At 36.8% G+C, this 14,094-nt stretch overlaps 2 protein-coding genes across 4 annotated transcripts; both read right to left on the bottom strand.

The window, feature by feature from the left end:
- Positions 1-317: 317 nt before the first annotated feature.
- Positions 318-2,993, bottom strand: LOC137709512 (protein S-acyltransferase 18). 2 transcript variants are annotated; one of them, XM_068448597.1, is made up of 8 exons: positions 2,649-2,993; positions 2,215-2,550; positions 2,041-2,109; positions 1,851-1,922; positions 1,638-1,766; positions 1,482-1,562; positions 1,171-1,344; positions 318-1,051 (listed from the first exon to the last, which is right to left on the bottom strand). In XM_068448597.1, exons 1-8 carry the CDS (start codon positions 2,775-2,777, stop codon positions 527-529), a joined length of 1,515 nt encoding a protein of 504 aa, XP_068304698.1. In that variant the 5' UTR covers positions 2,778-2,993; the 3' UTR covers positions 318-526. The 2 variants fall into 2 exon arrangements, with proteins under 2 accessions (XP_068304698.1, XP_068304699.1); XM_068448598.1 differs by having other exon boundaries at positions 318-1,045.
- Positions 2,994-6,380: 3,387 nt separating this feature from the next.
- On the bottom strand, positions 6,381-13,630 carry LOC137708159 (methionine aminopeptidase 2B-like). Of its 2 annotated transcripts, none has more exons than XM_068447168.1 (12): positions 13,401-13,630; positions 13,134-13,273; positions 12,393-12,432; positions 12,168-12,302; positions 10,494-10,593; positions 10,257-10,402; positions 10,072-10,163; positions 9,870-9,964; positions 8,791-8,887; positions 7,753-7,896; positions 7,430-7,647; positions 6,381-6,716 (listed from the first exon to the last, which is right to left on the bottom strand). In XM_068447168.1, the coding sequence occupies exons 2-12, from the start codon at positions 13,261-13,263 to the stop codon at positions 6,606-6,608; spliced, it is 1,308 nt and encodes a 435-aa protein (XP_068303269.1). In that variant the 5' UTR covers positions 13,264-13,273; positions 13,401-13,630; the 3' UTR covers positions 6,381-6,605. The 2 variants fall into 2 exon arrangements, with proteins under 2 accessions (XP_068303269.1, XP_068303270.1); XM_068447169.1 differs by having other exon boundaries at positions 12,393-12,429; positions 13,401-13,628.
- Positions 13,631-14,094: the final 464 nt, after the last annotated feature.

The following is a 14,094-nucleotide window of genomic DNA, read 5'->3' as shown; positions in this document are numbered from 1 at the left end:
TGATTATTATTTCTCCTCTTTGCTTTTCAAGTAATACACCGTAGAAATTCGGAGAAAACAAGTCTCCTGTTGCTGGGTCGAGGGTGCATATCGTCTGCAAGCGTGGTATTGCGTTACTATCTAAACCGTCAGAAAACTCACATCATATGAGTCTTCCAGCAATGATTTATGAAGGAGCATTCTAAGTTGTAGTTAGTTTTCTATTTACTCCAATGAAAACTTAGCATAAACAGAAAAATAAAGTCATTGACAGTTGCTCCAGAAAAATTGTTTTGCGTGCACACAAAACAAGAGCGCGGCAATGAAGCCAAATTTTAGTGAAGTTCATTTCAACGAAAGTAAAAGTACATTGGCGAGTAAAGTTTAAAAGAATTACATCCAATGGGTGGTATAATAATTTTAAGAGTGCATATACATTAATTAGTCTCCAAAAAAAACCGCATAAGATATCAAGAGTACACACACAGGTGGTAAATGAACCTTTCTCAAAGGTTGAGAATCAACTTTCTATTAAGCACAATCCTCCCTATCTCGGAGATGCCTCATTCCCATCCTTCTTTATAACAGAACACAAAACCTGCCTTGATATGTAGGTCTCCAGCTCCCTCGACACCTCCGTCAATTTCAAGTCAAAATTGTTTCGGTACTTTTGTTTTGGTGAGGGCGCAATGCCAGATGACGTTGTTGGCGAGCCAGAAAACCGCCTTCTTGGGCTTGAAAACTTTCTGCCAGGTGACCCAGGCATCCACCCTTTGGATATAAGAGGTGTTAAGCCTGATCCTACAGCAGTGGCCGTGCTTTTATCTGTGCTTGTCATCAGTGGTCCACGTTTGGTCTCTAACGGTAGGGGTTTCAATGAGTCCTCTTCTGTAAGCGGCTTCTGTTTCACAATCCGTTCTCTGGCTTTCTCTGCTGCTATCAATGCTTTCTCTTTGCTCAACTTGATCAGTCTCCAGGGGTCAATGCTGACACGGAAGCCTTGTTTCTTAGTTGAGGTAAAGGGCTGAGGATCGCTATCAATTCTTATGGACAACCTTCGGTTGTTCTGAAACTTTAAATGGCAATTTATTCCATAAGTCATGTGGCAAATAGACTTGTACGCCTTCTGAAATCCTGAAGATGCAAAACTAGGGAAGACTGTATGTATGCCGTATAAGATATGGACTTTACCTGAGTTGCACCGCTCCCTCTGCATATAAACCGTGATATGAATGAGGGTTTTTCAGGTGAATCAAAATCACTACTCACATCCGAGGAGAAATCTGAATCGTCATCGAATGGATCCATTTCTATGGGTTGGCTCTCCTCTTTCATTGCCAGGATATAGTCATATGTTCTCATTCCCTGCAGCAGGAATTTGTTGTGCCAAAATTTTCAGTGAGATAGAACATTGGATATACTGTTACTGTGAGACTGGAATTTGGCAAATAATGAGGAATGTTGGGTCAATAGCATACGAGAAATTGAGAATTGACAAGTACCTTCCGTATGAGAACCACATGAAAGAAAAAAAGCTGTCCCATTGCTGCTGAACCATAAGCTATCATTAAAGTCAGCAAAACCTGCAAGATTTGTATGGAGTTGGAACAAGTAACTGAGTGATGATTGTGATGGAGATTTGAGACAACATTAATTACCGATATTGTAGCAAGAACGCTTCTTGGGAATTCCACGTAGAGCTTCCTCTTCAGTTCCTGCTCCATTCCATTTTTATCTGAGAAGCACCTGACGAATATGGCAATTGCAGTTGCTCCTTCTATGATTAGCTGTGTCACCGGAAGCAGTAGTTTGTTACCATGAGACAGAAAACAGGTGTAGCAAAGTCACTGAAATCTCAACTTGTAACTTACCAATAACAAAACGAAAATCATAAGGAGAATGAATGTGGTGTAGTTCTTTTTCCCGATGCAGTTGTTTAACCACTGGAAGATAGAAACAATTCAGTTTCAATTGAAATAACATATCTTAAATAAAATACTTGCTATTTGTTCTTCCAAATTGAACGAGAAGAAAACAAGGACAAGATTCAACATCTCTCACCCTGCAGTGGTGGTCGAATCCATCAACGCAACGGTTGCAGGTCCTGCAATGCTTACTGTGTTTTTTCACCTGCAAACAGAATTACAATTACTTGTGTAAATACAATTATGTGATGAGAGTGAGATATCTAAGCTCGGAATAGGATTAGGGGTTAGGGATTAGTCCGTTGTTTACCTCAAAGTCGCAGAGTGCGCAGAAAGAGATGTCGTCTTCCCTTAACTCAGGAGAGACAGCGTCTTCCTTCATGAGGACAAAGGGAAACGGGAGCAAGGGATCCAACTGAGCGGCGGTCTTCCATGGATCGAGATACCTCCTCCTTATAAAAGTCCTAAGGATCTTCCTCTCCACCCTCCTAAAGAAGGTGACTACAATCTGCCCGAGAAGGAAGCTGTAGTTGAGCTTCGGAAGGCCTTTGCCACCTTTAGGTTTCTTCTTGTTCTTCTTAAGGCTGGTTCTGTCAGATGGGTCAGTGGCTGTGCACCTTATGAAGAGAAACATGACCGAAACAGCCTGAAATTCATATTTCAAATTTCAAGATTAAAATGAATTCACTCAGATATGAGATGTCATGCTGATATCGATTGATAGAGAAGAGTAGAGTAGAGTACCACAACGGAAAAGACGGTGGTAACCGTGATTTCGGCGATTCTATTTCCGAGGAAAAGTCCGAGGAATGTGTAGAAGACCACCACAAGAAAACTGTAAACTGCAATTCCAACAATCTGCAACTCCCACATTTACATCTGGTTTCGTAAAGTAACCAAATGAATCCAAAATATGAAATGAAACCCAATGAGTCGGAGTTACCTGGAGAGGATGGAAAGGGCGCTGCCAGCCATGGCGTCTCCTGTTCATTTCCAACAACACTAGGCTAGACTAGTTGCTAATCGTCTTGCCGGTTGCTCCTTCTCCGAACACAGAACCAGCACTACTGACTAACTTGTGTCTTTTGTCTTTCCTTGAAAATTCTGAGCAGATCCAGTCCAATCCTCTTCTTGTTTACTTAACTCCCTCTCTCTCTCAACGGTCGACTCTCAATGTGCCTTTGAAATTTGAAATTTAATGAAATCGTCTACTTATTAGGCCCACCCAGCACACATGTTCTACACATTGAGCCCACTACACATCTTAATACTCATTAGGCCTGGCCCACTACATATCTAATTTGATCAAATTTGATCAAATTTATTTTTCTCTTTTTAGGAGCCTTATATATAGAGACAAAAACATACAATATATTTCATGGAATTCTACTAGTTTTAAACATTTTAATGAGAGACAAAAACATTTATATTTCAAATAAAATTTTGAAAAATTATATTTTATTGAGATACAAAAACACGTAATAAAATTTTAACATATTATATTTGTCATCTTTTTTTAAGATGCTCTAACCGAGTTATTTCCATCAACTTTTCCCCCAGCCCCATTTGTTCCTCTCCTACAACTGCTCTCGGCCTCCAAAAATATGAGATCCCTACACTATTTTTTTCACGATTTTTCTCCTCCATTTCCATTAAATTCTTAACTTATAAGACAACGTCCCTAAATCTAGTAAAGAATTGAGAAAATATCTGCGGATTCCACTATTTTTGTTCAAAATCACCGACCCACTCAAACTTCACCACTTTTTTTAATTCAAGCTTGTTTTTGCAATATCAGTTTGGGAAAAAGTAAGCCCGCTAAACCCCACCATTTTTAGAAAACTATTGTATGGATAAGTTTCATGTGTGCCACCTCATCAAACAAACAAAATAAACAAAATAGTTTAACGAATTTAGACAGCATATACAAAATCGATGTGTGCAGAGAGGTCAGTCCTTATCAAACAGGTTTATAGCTAATAGCTTGTACTTTGTTAGTTGATAGAGCATTCTTGATGGGGGTTTTATCCTCTTTGAGGTTATCATATTTGTAGCTTTAATGAAAAAAAATTTATCCCTAATAGGCCAAAAAATAGGACTACATCCATCACATGGATTAGCAACTTTAATTTTTGGGTAGCAAAAAATTAGGCTTCATCTAGCCCCAAAAAAGCAGGGGACCCATACCAAATTGAGGGAGTTTTTTTTTTTTTTTTTTTTTTTTTCTTTTGTATTTTAAAAATGAGTGAGCTCCATTTTTAATTCCATAACATGATTTTAAGGGTTTGTTTTTCAACCGTTTAGAATTTTAAGAGTTTATTTTCAGCCATTTGTTTGATTAACAAAACATATACAAACAACGACCAGAAAACAATGTTGTGCTTTGTGTGTTATTGATTAGAAAAAAAAAATGTGTGCTTTGTGTTTAATTTTCTAGATTGAAAAATTCATAAAAAAATAGTGATGAAATTTAACATTCGTAGTTTAGAGACCTAAACCGAAACAAATAACATAACTAAATTGTGACCAAATAATCCAATGGTTGTTATGAAATGAAAATCTTCTTTGATTTTGGAGAATGTGTCAATCAGATAAATAAACCAACTAATGAGATTGAGATAAAATAATTAAAACCAATGGTTGTTATGAAATGAAATCTTATCTTGTTTGATTTCATGGAAACAACACCAACATATGAGGTTAAGATAAGAGGACCTACAACGGTGCATAAGTGATGAAATCTAACTTTGTCATAATTTGAATTTGTTAGAGTAAAAAGCTCATAAATTAAAATATAACACGTCCAAAAATCAAGTTCAGAAAAGTTACGACAAAAATAAATTTACCATGTAATCGAATTACTATATAAATAGTATATATAGTCCCACGTAGAGCCCGAAAGATGTACAGGCCCTTATTAGGAGAGATTCTTTGTTAGAGCCCTAAAGATTCATCGAAGTTCTAAATTAGGATATATCCACCATTTTTCTAGCCTCATATACGGCCCCTTACTGAGAATACTCTTACCACGTTGATAAACCTTTCCATTTATTTCAACCTCATATAAACCCATGACCACCTTGTAATGCAGGCTTTGCAGCACCAACATGCGAAACACGCAGATTGAACGACAAGAAAACCATCTACAGAGAAAACAAAGTGATAAAATACATATTCAATACCTTGATGCCTGCCCGTATTTGTTTGTTGCGTCACGGGAAGCTTCTTCAAGGACTCCGTGGACCAAACATAGGAGGATATACTGATACTGTAAAACCGCATTCAACAATAACTCATGCACCATAAAACTGGCCAAAGCATTCGAGGCCTTAAGATGCCTTTAATGCATGTATTTCCAAACCCAAAATTACAAATAAACAAAGCCGCAAGCTGTTTTGCTCCGAGCACTGTCTCTCTCTCTCTCTCTCTCTCTCTCTCTCTCCACTGACTGGAAGTGGAAGGTACGGAACTTTACTTCACTTGAGGCGGTTGCCATGAAAAAGTATATAAAGGTGTAGTAAATAATATTAGAGAAAGGTAAAAATATGGTTGTTCATTAAAAATGAACAGTACTAGGAGTATTTCGTTAAAACTCTCATTTTGTATGGCTGATTTCGGGGTTTTTTTTTTTTGTCAAATGACAGATTTGTTAGATAGATATAAGATTAAAGAACCAATGGAATTTGAATCGACGCCATGGTGCAAAGCAATCCTCTCCACCACTGTAATAGAGGATCACTTACCTAATTTCGAGCTTCTTGAGACTGACCACGTCATCGGGATCAGAAATAATGGTTTCGGAGGAATATACTACAGTAACAAACGGAATTCTTTTCGTGTGTTGTGGATTCAGTCAATTGAATAATCTGGAGCAATATCATACCATGTGAAAACCAAATGGACAAAAATAAAAATAAAAAGGTTTTGCCGCCCAGAAAAAGTTTCCAAACTTATTACTTACGGTGCCGTCAAAGTGATGGCAAATGCCTAGTTAAGTGCAAAAGGAAGGTTATAAAAGCAGCCATTGACATTCAGATGAGTGTTATTATTTTCGTCCCATTGTCTTATCTCATTACTCACATTTTAATAAAAAATTTAATTACAAGTTTGTTATTTTGTAAAATAAACGATAAAGACCTTAAAAGGTATAATAATAAATTTGACGCGAAAAGATAACAAAAGCTCTAGACTTACATTAAATTGCAAAATGAACGGACAACATATAAACCTAATTCACAAAAGAGACATAAAAGACGACGATAGAAGGAATTTTTAGACAAAAAAGTGTGGATGCCATTTTCAATTAAAAGATAAGAAGTTTGCAGTTGATAATGATTGGATACGATGGTAGTTATTATTGAAGTGCCTAATCACACAACAGCTAAACATTTACAAGGTCATTCATGTTTGCAATCTTGTTTCTGGGAATTTAATTCTGCATATTTGATTAAAAACAATAAAAAAACAAAACTGGTGTAAAGAAAGTTGTAGATAATTGAGTTGGTTTTTCATAAGTGAGGATAAATAGGGGTGCGACGGAATCCATGGAATTCAGGCAAAGTGAAAGAAAAAAAATAGAATTTGAACAAGTCACATACGCAAATGCGGAAAACTGAAATAAACGCACTCCTGTTTGTAATCTAGAAAAAAGATGGTATAACCACAATGCAGGTTTTCATGGAAAAGTTATTGGCACCGATATCAGTAGTCGTCACCTCTGGATATGACCTCTTTGCAGGTTGGCCGGAGTAAAATGGTATGCTCAAACTGAGAAACATAGCTGCCCTTAACATCACAGAGAGGAGGATAGGGCTGCCAGAAAAAGAAAATAAAAATCAACAAGGTTCTTCATCAGAACCAATTGCAAGAAGCCTTATGGCCAAACACAACATATAATAAAAGCTACATGGAAATATTGAGACGTTCCCTGGAAATTGCAAACTGTCAAATCTACATAAATTACTCATTAAAAAATCATGCAAATGTCAGACTGATTTTGGCGGTGGTTGGATGGTTAACAAATTTAATTTACAGAGCAAGGAAGAGCAACCCAGATACACAAGAATCACATATTTCAAGTAGGTTTTTTTTTTTTTACCCTAGATTCTTTATTTTCATCCTAAAATGACTTGAAGATATTTCCAGAGACACTCAATTAGGTAAACTACAAAATAAAATCCTTTCCTCAAGCATGTTAGAACGTCAATTTAAAGACTTGCAACCATCTGAAATTGGACCCATTCACCTGATTCTAGACCAGCAAGTTCAGCTTCGGTCTAGAATCAGTCTGGAACCATAACATATGCAAGTTGTATACAATAAACTTTATTTATGTGACAGCAACTAAGGCCACTGCAACCAGAGAGCAATTCAGTTTACGGGAAAACTATTTCACAGCATGATAAAATCCAACTAAGCCATGCTTCACAATATCAGATAGTGATGAAAAATTAGTGTAGAAGCACAGCTATAAAGACTATTAATATACCTACATTTGGATGAGCAAGTTGATTGATGAAAATTACCTGCACAATGCCAGCATCACACAGATTCTTTAGTGCCATAAGATACTTAGTCTCTCCAAGGCGGTCTAAGTAACGCCTGCAGAAGGCCAATGTGGAGAAGTTCTTGTTAATTGTTGCTAGCAATTGCTTTGCCCTGGGCAACCTCAGTGGGATGTGGCCAGCTTCAAAATTTTTCATGTAATGGCTGCACTCTAGATCTTCTCTGACATACCCTTTCCCTAGATATAAGTTGTAGAAAATGGGATAATTAGCACAGAAAATAGCATGTGGACTACTACCTATTTCACATCAAATTGCTGCCAAGTACAAAACCTTTGTTTTACCAGTTGATGCAAAAGTTTCAATTGCGAAAAATTCACCCTCTTCCATTTTTGTCTGCTCCCCGCCTTTCACAATAGGGACAGATTTTCCAGCATGGATTTGATAACGTCCAATGCTATGTCCATTCAAGTTTCGAATACTTTTAACTGTCAACATCAGACAAAGTCTATCTCACATGTACAGAATTATCATACAAACGTCATAAAAAGTATAAGAGTTATTTGTATTACAATTGGCAAACCCATTACTCGTTGCTTGTCAAGCAAATACAACAATGAACAGAAAAGAAAAAAAGTGAGAAATTGTGTGTTTGTTTTACTCCCCTGGTTATTAAGGCCTTCCTCTTCAACCCACTACATCCCGGGTTCAAACCCTCCTTCCTCCACTTAGGCAAGAGAGTATTTTCATACACCAGTGGTTGATTTGGCTCAAGTATGTGTTGTACCATCTACTCTCATAGTGAAGAACAAATTTCTGTTCCATGCGCATAGGTAGGATATTTCTCAAAAAGTTGGGTATTTCCATGTGCCCCTTAAGAGTAGTAATCTACCACAAGTTTCCTAACCATGTAAATATTGTGTGCACTGCGCACACCTTTCCTCCTAAACTATTTATTCACTTCCATTGTGGCTTGTTATTTACGAATCTCATTATGTACCAATAAATCCCAACACCAAAGGTGTGCCTTGGTGTAACGGTATGGTCTACCCCAAGAAACCTGCCAGTGATAGGGCTAAGCATGCCTAACCAACTTTTCTTGAAATTAATAGTAGATAGTAGCTTCGTAAAATAATTTTACACTGAGCATTTCAGATATTGATCTTGAGAAAGAAAGAATGTTCACTAGTTAGAGACAACCATACTTCCCTCACCACAAAACATAAGTTTTACTTGTTTAGAATTAGTGTGACTCGAGTAAATGTTGCCAATAATTTTATTCACAAAATGTGTTGCTGGTGAAGGCTGCACCTTTTCAAACAACTGCGTACCTTGTACTTTGTTACGAGTGTAAAAGATAATCACATCACATGGAAAAATACCTTGATAAACCTTTCCATTTATTTCAACCTCATATGATTCCATGACTTCTTGTATTGCAGCACCAACATCACAAAGACGCACATCAATTCCACACTCCTAAACAATTATAAAGCCAACATATTACAGAGTAATTAACCTTTGATTGAAGCACTACATTCAAGTTTTCAGAGAAAAAATATCCAGTCAGCTTGTAATGATAAACAACTACAAGTTATACATCCCAGCAGAGTACCAGAATTATTTGAAATCAGTTGAAACTAGTTTGATATGCATTGGATGACAGGAAACTTTCTACAGAGAAACGAAAGTGATCAAACACAATCAACGCTTTTAGTTTTAGGGTATGCTTGGGTGAGGAACTTCGAAATTCCAAGGCATTTAGGCAAAATGAAGAAGAAAACGGATAACAAAAAGTTAGACAGGAGGAATTAGAAAGTGTACCTCATGCGTATTACAAGGTAAGTGAGGGATTTTCAAATGACTAGTACACACCTTTGTAATGTTCATGTGGTGCATTTTCTACTTCCTTCTAACTTTTTGTGATTCATTTCTTCTTCATTTTGTCTAAATGCCGTGGAATTTGAAAGTCCCTCAACCCAAACATAACCTTTAAAGTTGGAAGCACTCGAAGCAAACAAGGGCATCAAATGCTACAAGTTCATTTCACTGTCTTACCCCCATAATATCAGGCCTTTGTTGAATTGTATAATTAGCTCATTTGTAAGGTGTACGATTAGGAGCTAACTTTTATGGTCAGTGTAGTTACTTCTTTCTTCTCATATGCATTGTACACTTTACATAGCTTCCTTTGAGACAAGAGTAAACAAAGTTTAATTTCACCTCTAGTGATATTCACCTCTTGTGATGAATGATTCCTTAATTGTCTTTCATGTAAAGATATTATCAGTCTTACTTTATACTACTCTAGTCGCAACAAAACAATTGCTAGCAATAATGACTTCAACCCACAATTGTAAAGATTTAGGGTCTTATTGAATTTTTAAGTAGATGGGTTCCATTGACACTTGCCTAAACTATAAGGAAATAAAAAGAGTGTATTCAACGCATTAATTCTTACCTTGATACCAGTATTTGTTGCTTCACGCGAGGCTTCAAGGAGTGGATCAAATATAGGATTGAATGCTACTGTAAAAGCGCAGTCAACTATGTTTCCTGTAAAGTCAACAATAACTCATCCACTATAAAACTGGCCAAGCATACTAGAGTTCATCAAAAACTGACTTCCCAACAGGCTTTAAAACACAAGAAGGATGAATTACCGTCAACATGAGTTCCAAAATCCAGCTTCATTACATCATCATACTGAAGCACAGTCTTGTCCCCTGTATTTGGGGTCCAATGAGCAGCAACCCTAACAGTAAGAACAGGAATGAACACAAACAGAATTATGTGGTAAACAATAGAAGAAATTAAATTCTAAGCTGACGAATTTTAAAATGTCTACCAATTCAAAGAGCATCCTGTCGGGAAAGCAATGCCTGCATCCAGACCATTCTCGGATATTAACTTCCTGACTGTGTTCTCCAGAGTCTCACACAAATCAGTCATCAACATTCCAGGCCTTAATATGCCTTTGATGTATTTCCGAACCTAATTACAAATAAACAAAGCCACAGGATGATTTCCTCTCATTCCTTCTATGCTAATTTAAGCAGAATACATTCGCATGATAAAACTGCACCTGGCGATGAACTTCTGCCGCTCGACGAACAGAATTATACATTGGTTTTTCAAGGCGCTCCAGCTCCCTCTTCTCTTCAGAGCTAGTCCTCCAAAGGTTACTGAAAAACACAAAACCAAATTTAACTCCTATCTTGAAGAAATATACACACAAATGATATACAAATAGCCGCACAGATCCAGTATCATGCAAATCAAACTTGGGCTGACTTTAACCAATAAGACGGTTACACTGAGAGCATATTACATTGATGGTTGTTTTCCATTACCAAGGGTAAAATGCTTTTGGTCATGCATTCTAAGCATATTACTCAGTTTCAATGCACGTACATTAACCCAAAATTCCTGATCTATAAATTGAAAAGCTTCATAAGTAATTGTATTCAATTGGCATGTAATATTATAACTTTTACTTATGTTCAAAGAAAACTAAGATTATTTCAGCTGGCTGTTATACATGAAAACTCTATGAAATATTTTTCATGAGAAACAGAAGTTCAGTAAATATTTCAGCCCCCTGATACTAAAGTACAGCTACTGTGGACTAGAACACTGCAGAAGCACGACAAAATAAATAAATAAATAAATAAAACCTATCCAACAAAACCCTTTTCAATTTTTCCAGGAAAGCTGCATTCTAACTCCCCAAAGTTGCAGAACAAAATATCCCGGAGACATTGAACAGAATTTTATTTTATCCCATAACACCTCCTCCAAGACTATGATTCACAAAATTCCTCTCCATCCAGGTTAACCAGAACATAGCGAGCACACAATACAACAATCAAAAGATTTGGCTTCTTAGTGCTGCCAATGCCTAATACATCTCACAGAAAAGAAAGCAATATGCAGCTGCAATCACCCAACTCAAATCAACTTCTCTAAGAGCGGTCTGAATTACAATCTTAAAACTATAGAGCAGTGAAGAAACAGATAATCCCCACTGTCACTTCCTCTTTCACACGTTATGCACTGTTGGAGAATCACAGGTCTTAAACTTTCAATATTTATAGATTTGAAACAAATTTAATTGAGAAGCAACTAATGTACATTATACATAGAAATACTGGACAAGACATCTGCCTTCCCCCTGATACAAATAACATCCCAGGAACATTATCCAGCAATAATACACTTCTAGCAACACTTGTAAATAGATCATCCCAATCATGCCTAAAAGCAGTTTTCCAATCTTGTAAAGTAACATGAAACGATAAATCTCCAAGCACTGGTTTCACTGAAACCTCATAACTAACACTTCTTTACCCTTCACTTCCCAAGTACATTCCAAACTACTTATCCTAATTATTGACTTTTTCTACCCCTGCTCTGCCAACACCCGTCCTCTCGCAATTGACATCAGACTTCAATTATTCTTCAATTCTTCTATTTCCTTTACAACTCTTGGCTCCTATCCCCCCCCCCCCTCCTCTTTCTTCTCTTCTTTCTTTCCTCCATTACCTTCAGCTGGGATCAAATGTTGCCATAAAAATTCCTAGTTTTCCCCAAAATTCCACCTCAAACAACAGGCCCTTTTCAATTCTGGTACTAGAGAAATATGGGTTACACTTTGGCCCATGAGTAGAATTGCCTCTTGAACTAGTGGAGGCTTACAAAGTTCCAAACACCATTAAGAGAAGTGCTGTAAATTACAAGAATAATCAAATACACTCACTCATCTTTGTACTGTTGAATTTCACCCTCGGGAAACTCCCCAGATGGGAACAGGTCAACAAGAGGAATAGATGGTGGATCAGTCTGCCCTTGCATAGATTGTGGATTAGTCTGCTCATGTTGTGCTTTCTTTTTCCTGCAGATAAGGAAAGAAAATCAACAAAAATTCAATTTTAATGTTCAAACAAAAAACCTTTGTTTGTAACACCACAAAAATTTTCCTTACTTGCTCTTACTTTTCTTCTTTTTTTTCTTTGAAATGTCTGCTAAAGGAGAAAGGCAGAGAGAGAGAGAGAGAGAGAGAGGTGAGATGCAAAACTTGATACATTAGAAGAAAAACACACGAACAAATTGGAAGTATAGGACATTAAAATGCCCCACTATATCAGTACTTATAATAAAAAAAACTTAAAATGCCCCCACATTATTTCATTGTCCGAATCAGAGCCCTAGATTTTTGCTCATCCCTCACTGTAATAAAATCTCGGGGTTTACAGCGATAACTTGGTATATCTACTATTGGACCATCAACTAAAATATGTCTATGGTTGACTAAATGGCGGGCTCTAATACAATAGTCACACCACAACGGAATGCTTAACCTGCATGGAGGATTATAGCACCACCAGACTCTTAGATACAGAAGTTCTGAAGAAATAGTAGAAGTGATGATTAATTGAGAATTATAATTTTTTGTTTCTCTTTGAAAAAAGATAAGTATTATGATTGAGTAGAAGCATAAAGGCATTCCCTTTCATGATAAATTCCAAACATTAACGTGATTAAATAAATTTAAGGATTTTCTTTTGAGTGGGTGAATGCATATAAACACGATTAAGCATGAAGGCATTCATGTTTGTAGCTTGATTCATTCCTTAATATAGTCATGATGATGTTTTCCTCATAGATGAAGAAGGTAATTAATGCTAATAAAAGTTTTGAATGATTAAGGAGAAGATTTATAAACCTTTGTCGTCATCTTCATCTACAAGATGCAAAGTTGGAGATTGTTGAGCGGCCTCCTTGTTTGTAGGCTCCAAAGTCTCGTTTTCTTCTTCACAAGAAGGGATGTTTTCATTCAAAATTACCTCAGCCATCTCCAATCACCTGTAAACGTAAACAGAAAACAAATATAAAATTCAAATTCGAAACATCACGATTATTCTTTTTCTTCTTAATCAAATTGCACGGTTAATAAGTAGATGAATGACAAGGAGGGAAGGGTAGAATTTACCTGTACCGACAAGCCTACCGCAAAATTGATCTGTTGAATTTACAGTTAGAGCCCTAGATGCTGATGCTGGTGATGCTGATGGTACGATTCAGACGTACGAGATTTTAGGGAGGAGCACAAGGAAGGAACCGGGGGTCGGGGTTAGAATTAAACAAGACAAACAACTATCGGGGTGTTGAAGTGACGGAGGAGAGGGGAAAATACCCAAACCCTACTTGCGGACAGAGACTATCAACTTAACTAGAGATTTTGACCGCAACCACGCCATGTTATTATGTAAGAGTTACGAACTTCTTCTTTTCAAATATTTTTTACTTGTATAACGAGTTTGTGAGACAACCCATCAAAAGAAATAAATTTGGACTTATTTTTTAGTATGCACCATGTAAAACTCTAACTTAATCTTATTTTACTCCTTAAATGTCATATTTCTCAACCTTGCAACTTAAAACTCATACTTCTCCGCTTTGCACCTTCAAATTCAATTTTCATTTCACTTTGTCATTTTCCGTCGAGTCTATCAATAATTCTATTTAAAATTTGGCATGGCATGAGTAAGGATCACTTAACTGTTGATATGGTTGTCACATCATTGCTATGTCACTTAATTGTAGAGCCTGAAAAATGTATCACTTTTAGTCTCCTTCAACCTCAATTTTCTTCATGACGTTGGATCACCTAGTCGACATTCAAG

The sequence above is a fragment of the Pyrus communis genome, chromosome 11 (assembly GCF_963583255.1).
Source record: "Pyrus communis chromosome 11, drPyrComm1.1, whole genome shotgun sequence".
Classification (NCBI taxonomy): domain Eukaryota; kingdom Viridiplantae; phylum Streptophyta; class Magnoliopsida; order Rosales; family Rosaceae; genus Pyrus; species Pyrus communis.
The sequence above is the reverse complement of the archived record's forward strand: the minus strand, read 5'-3'. Positions and strand labels throughout refer to the sequence as shown.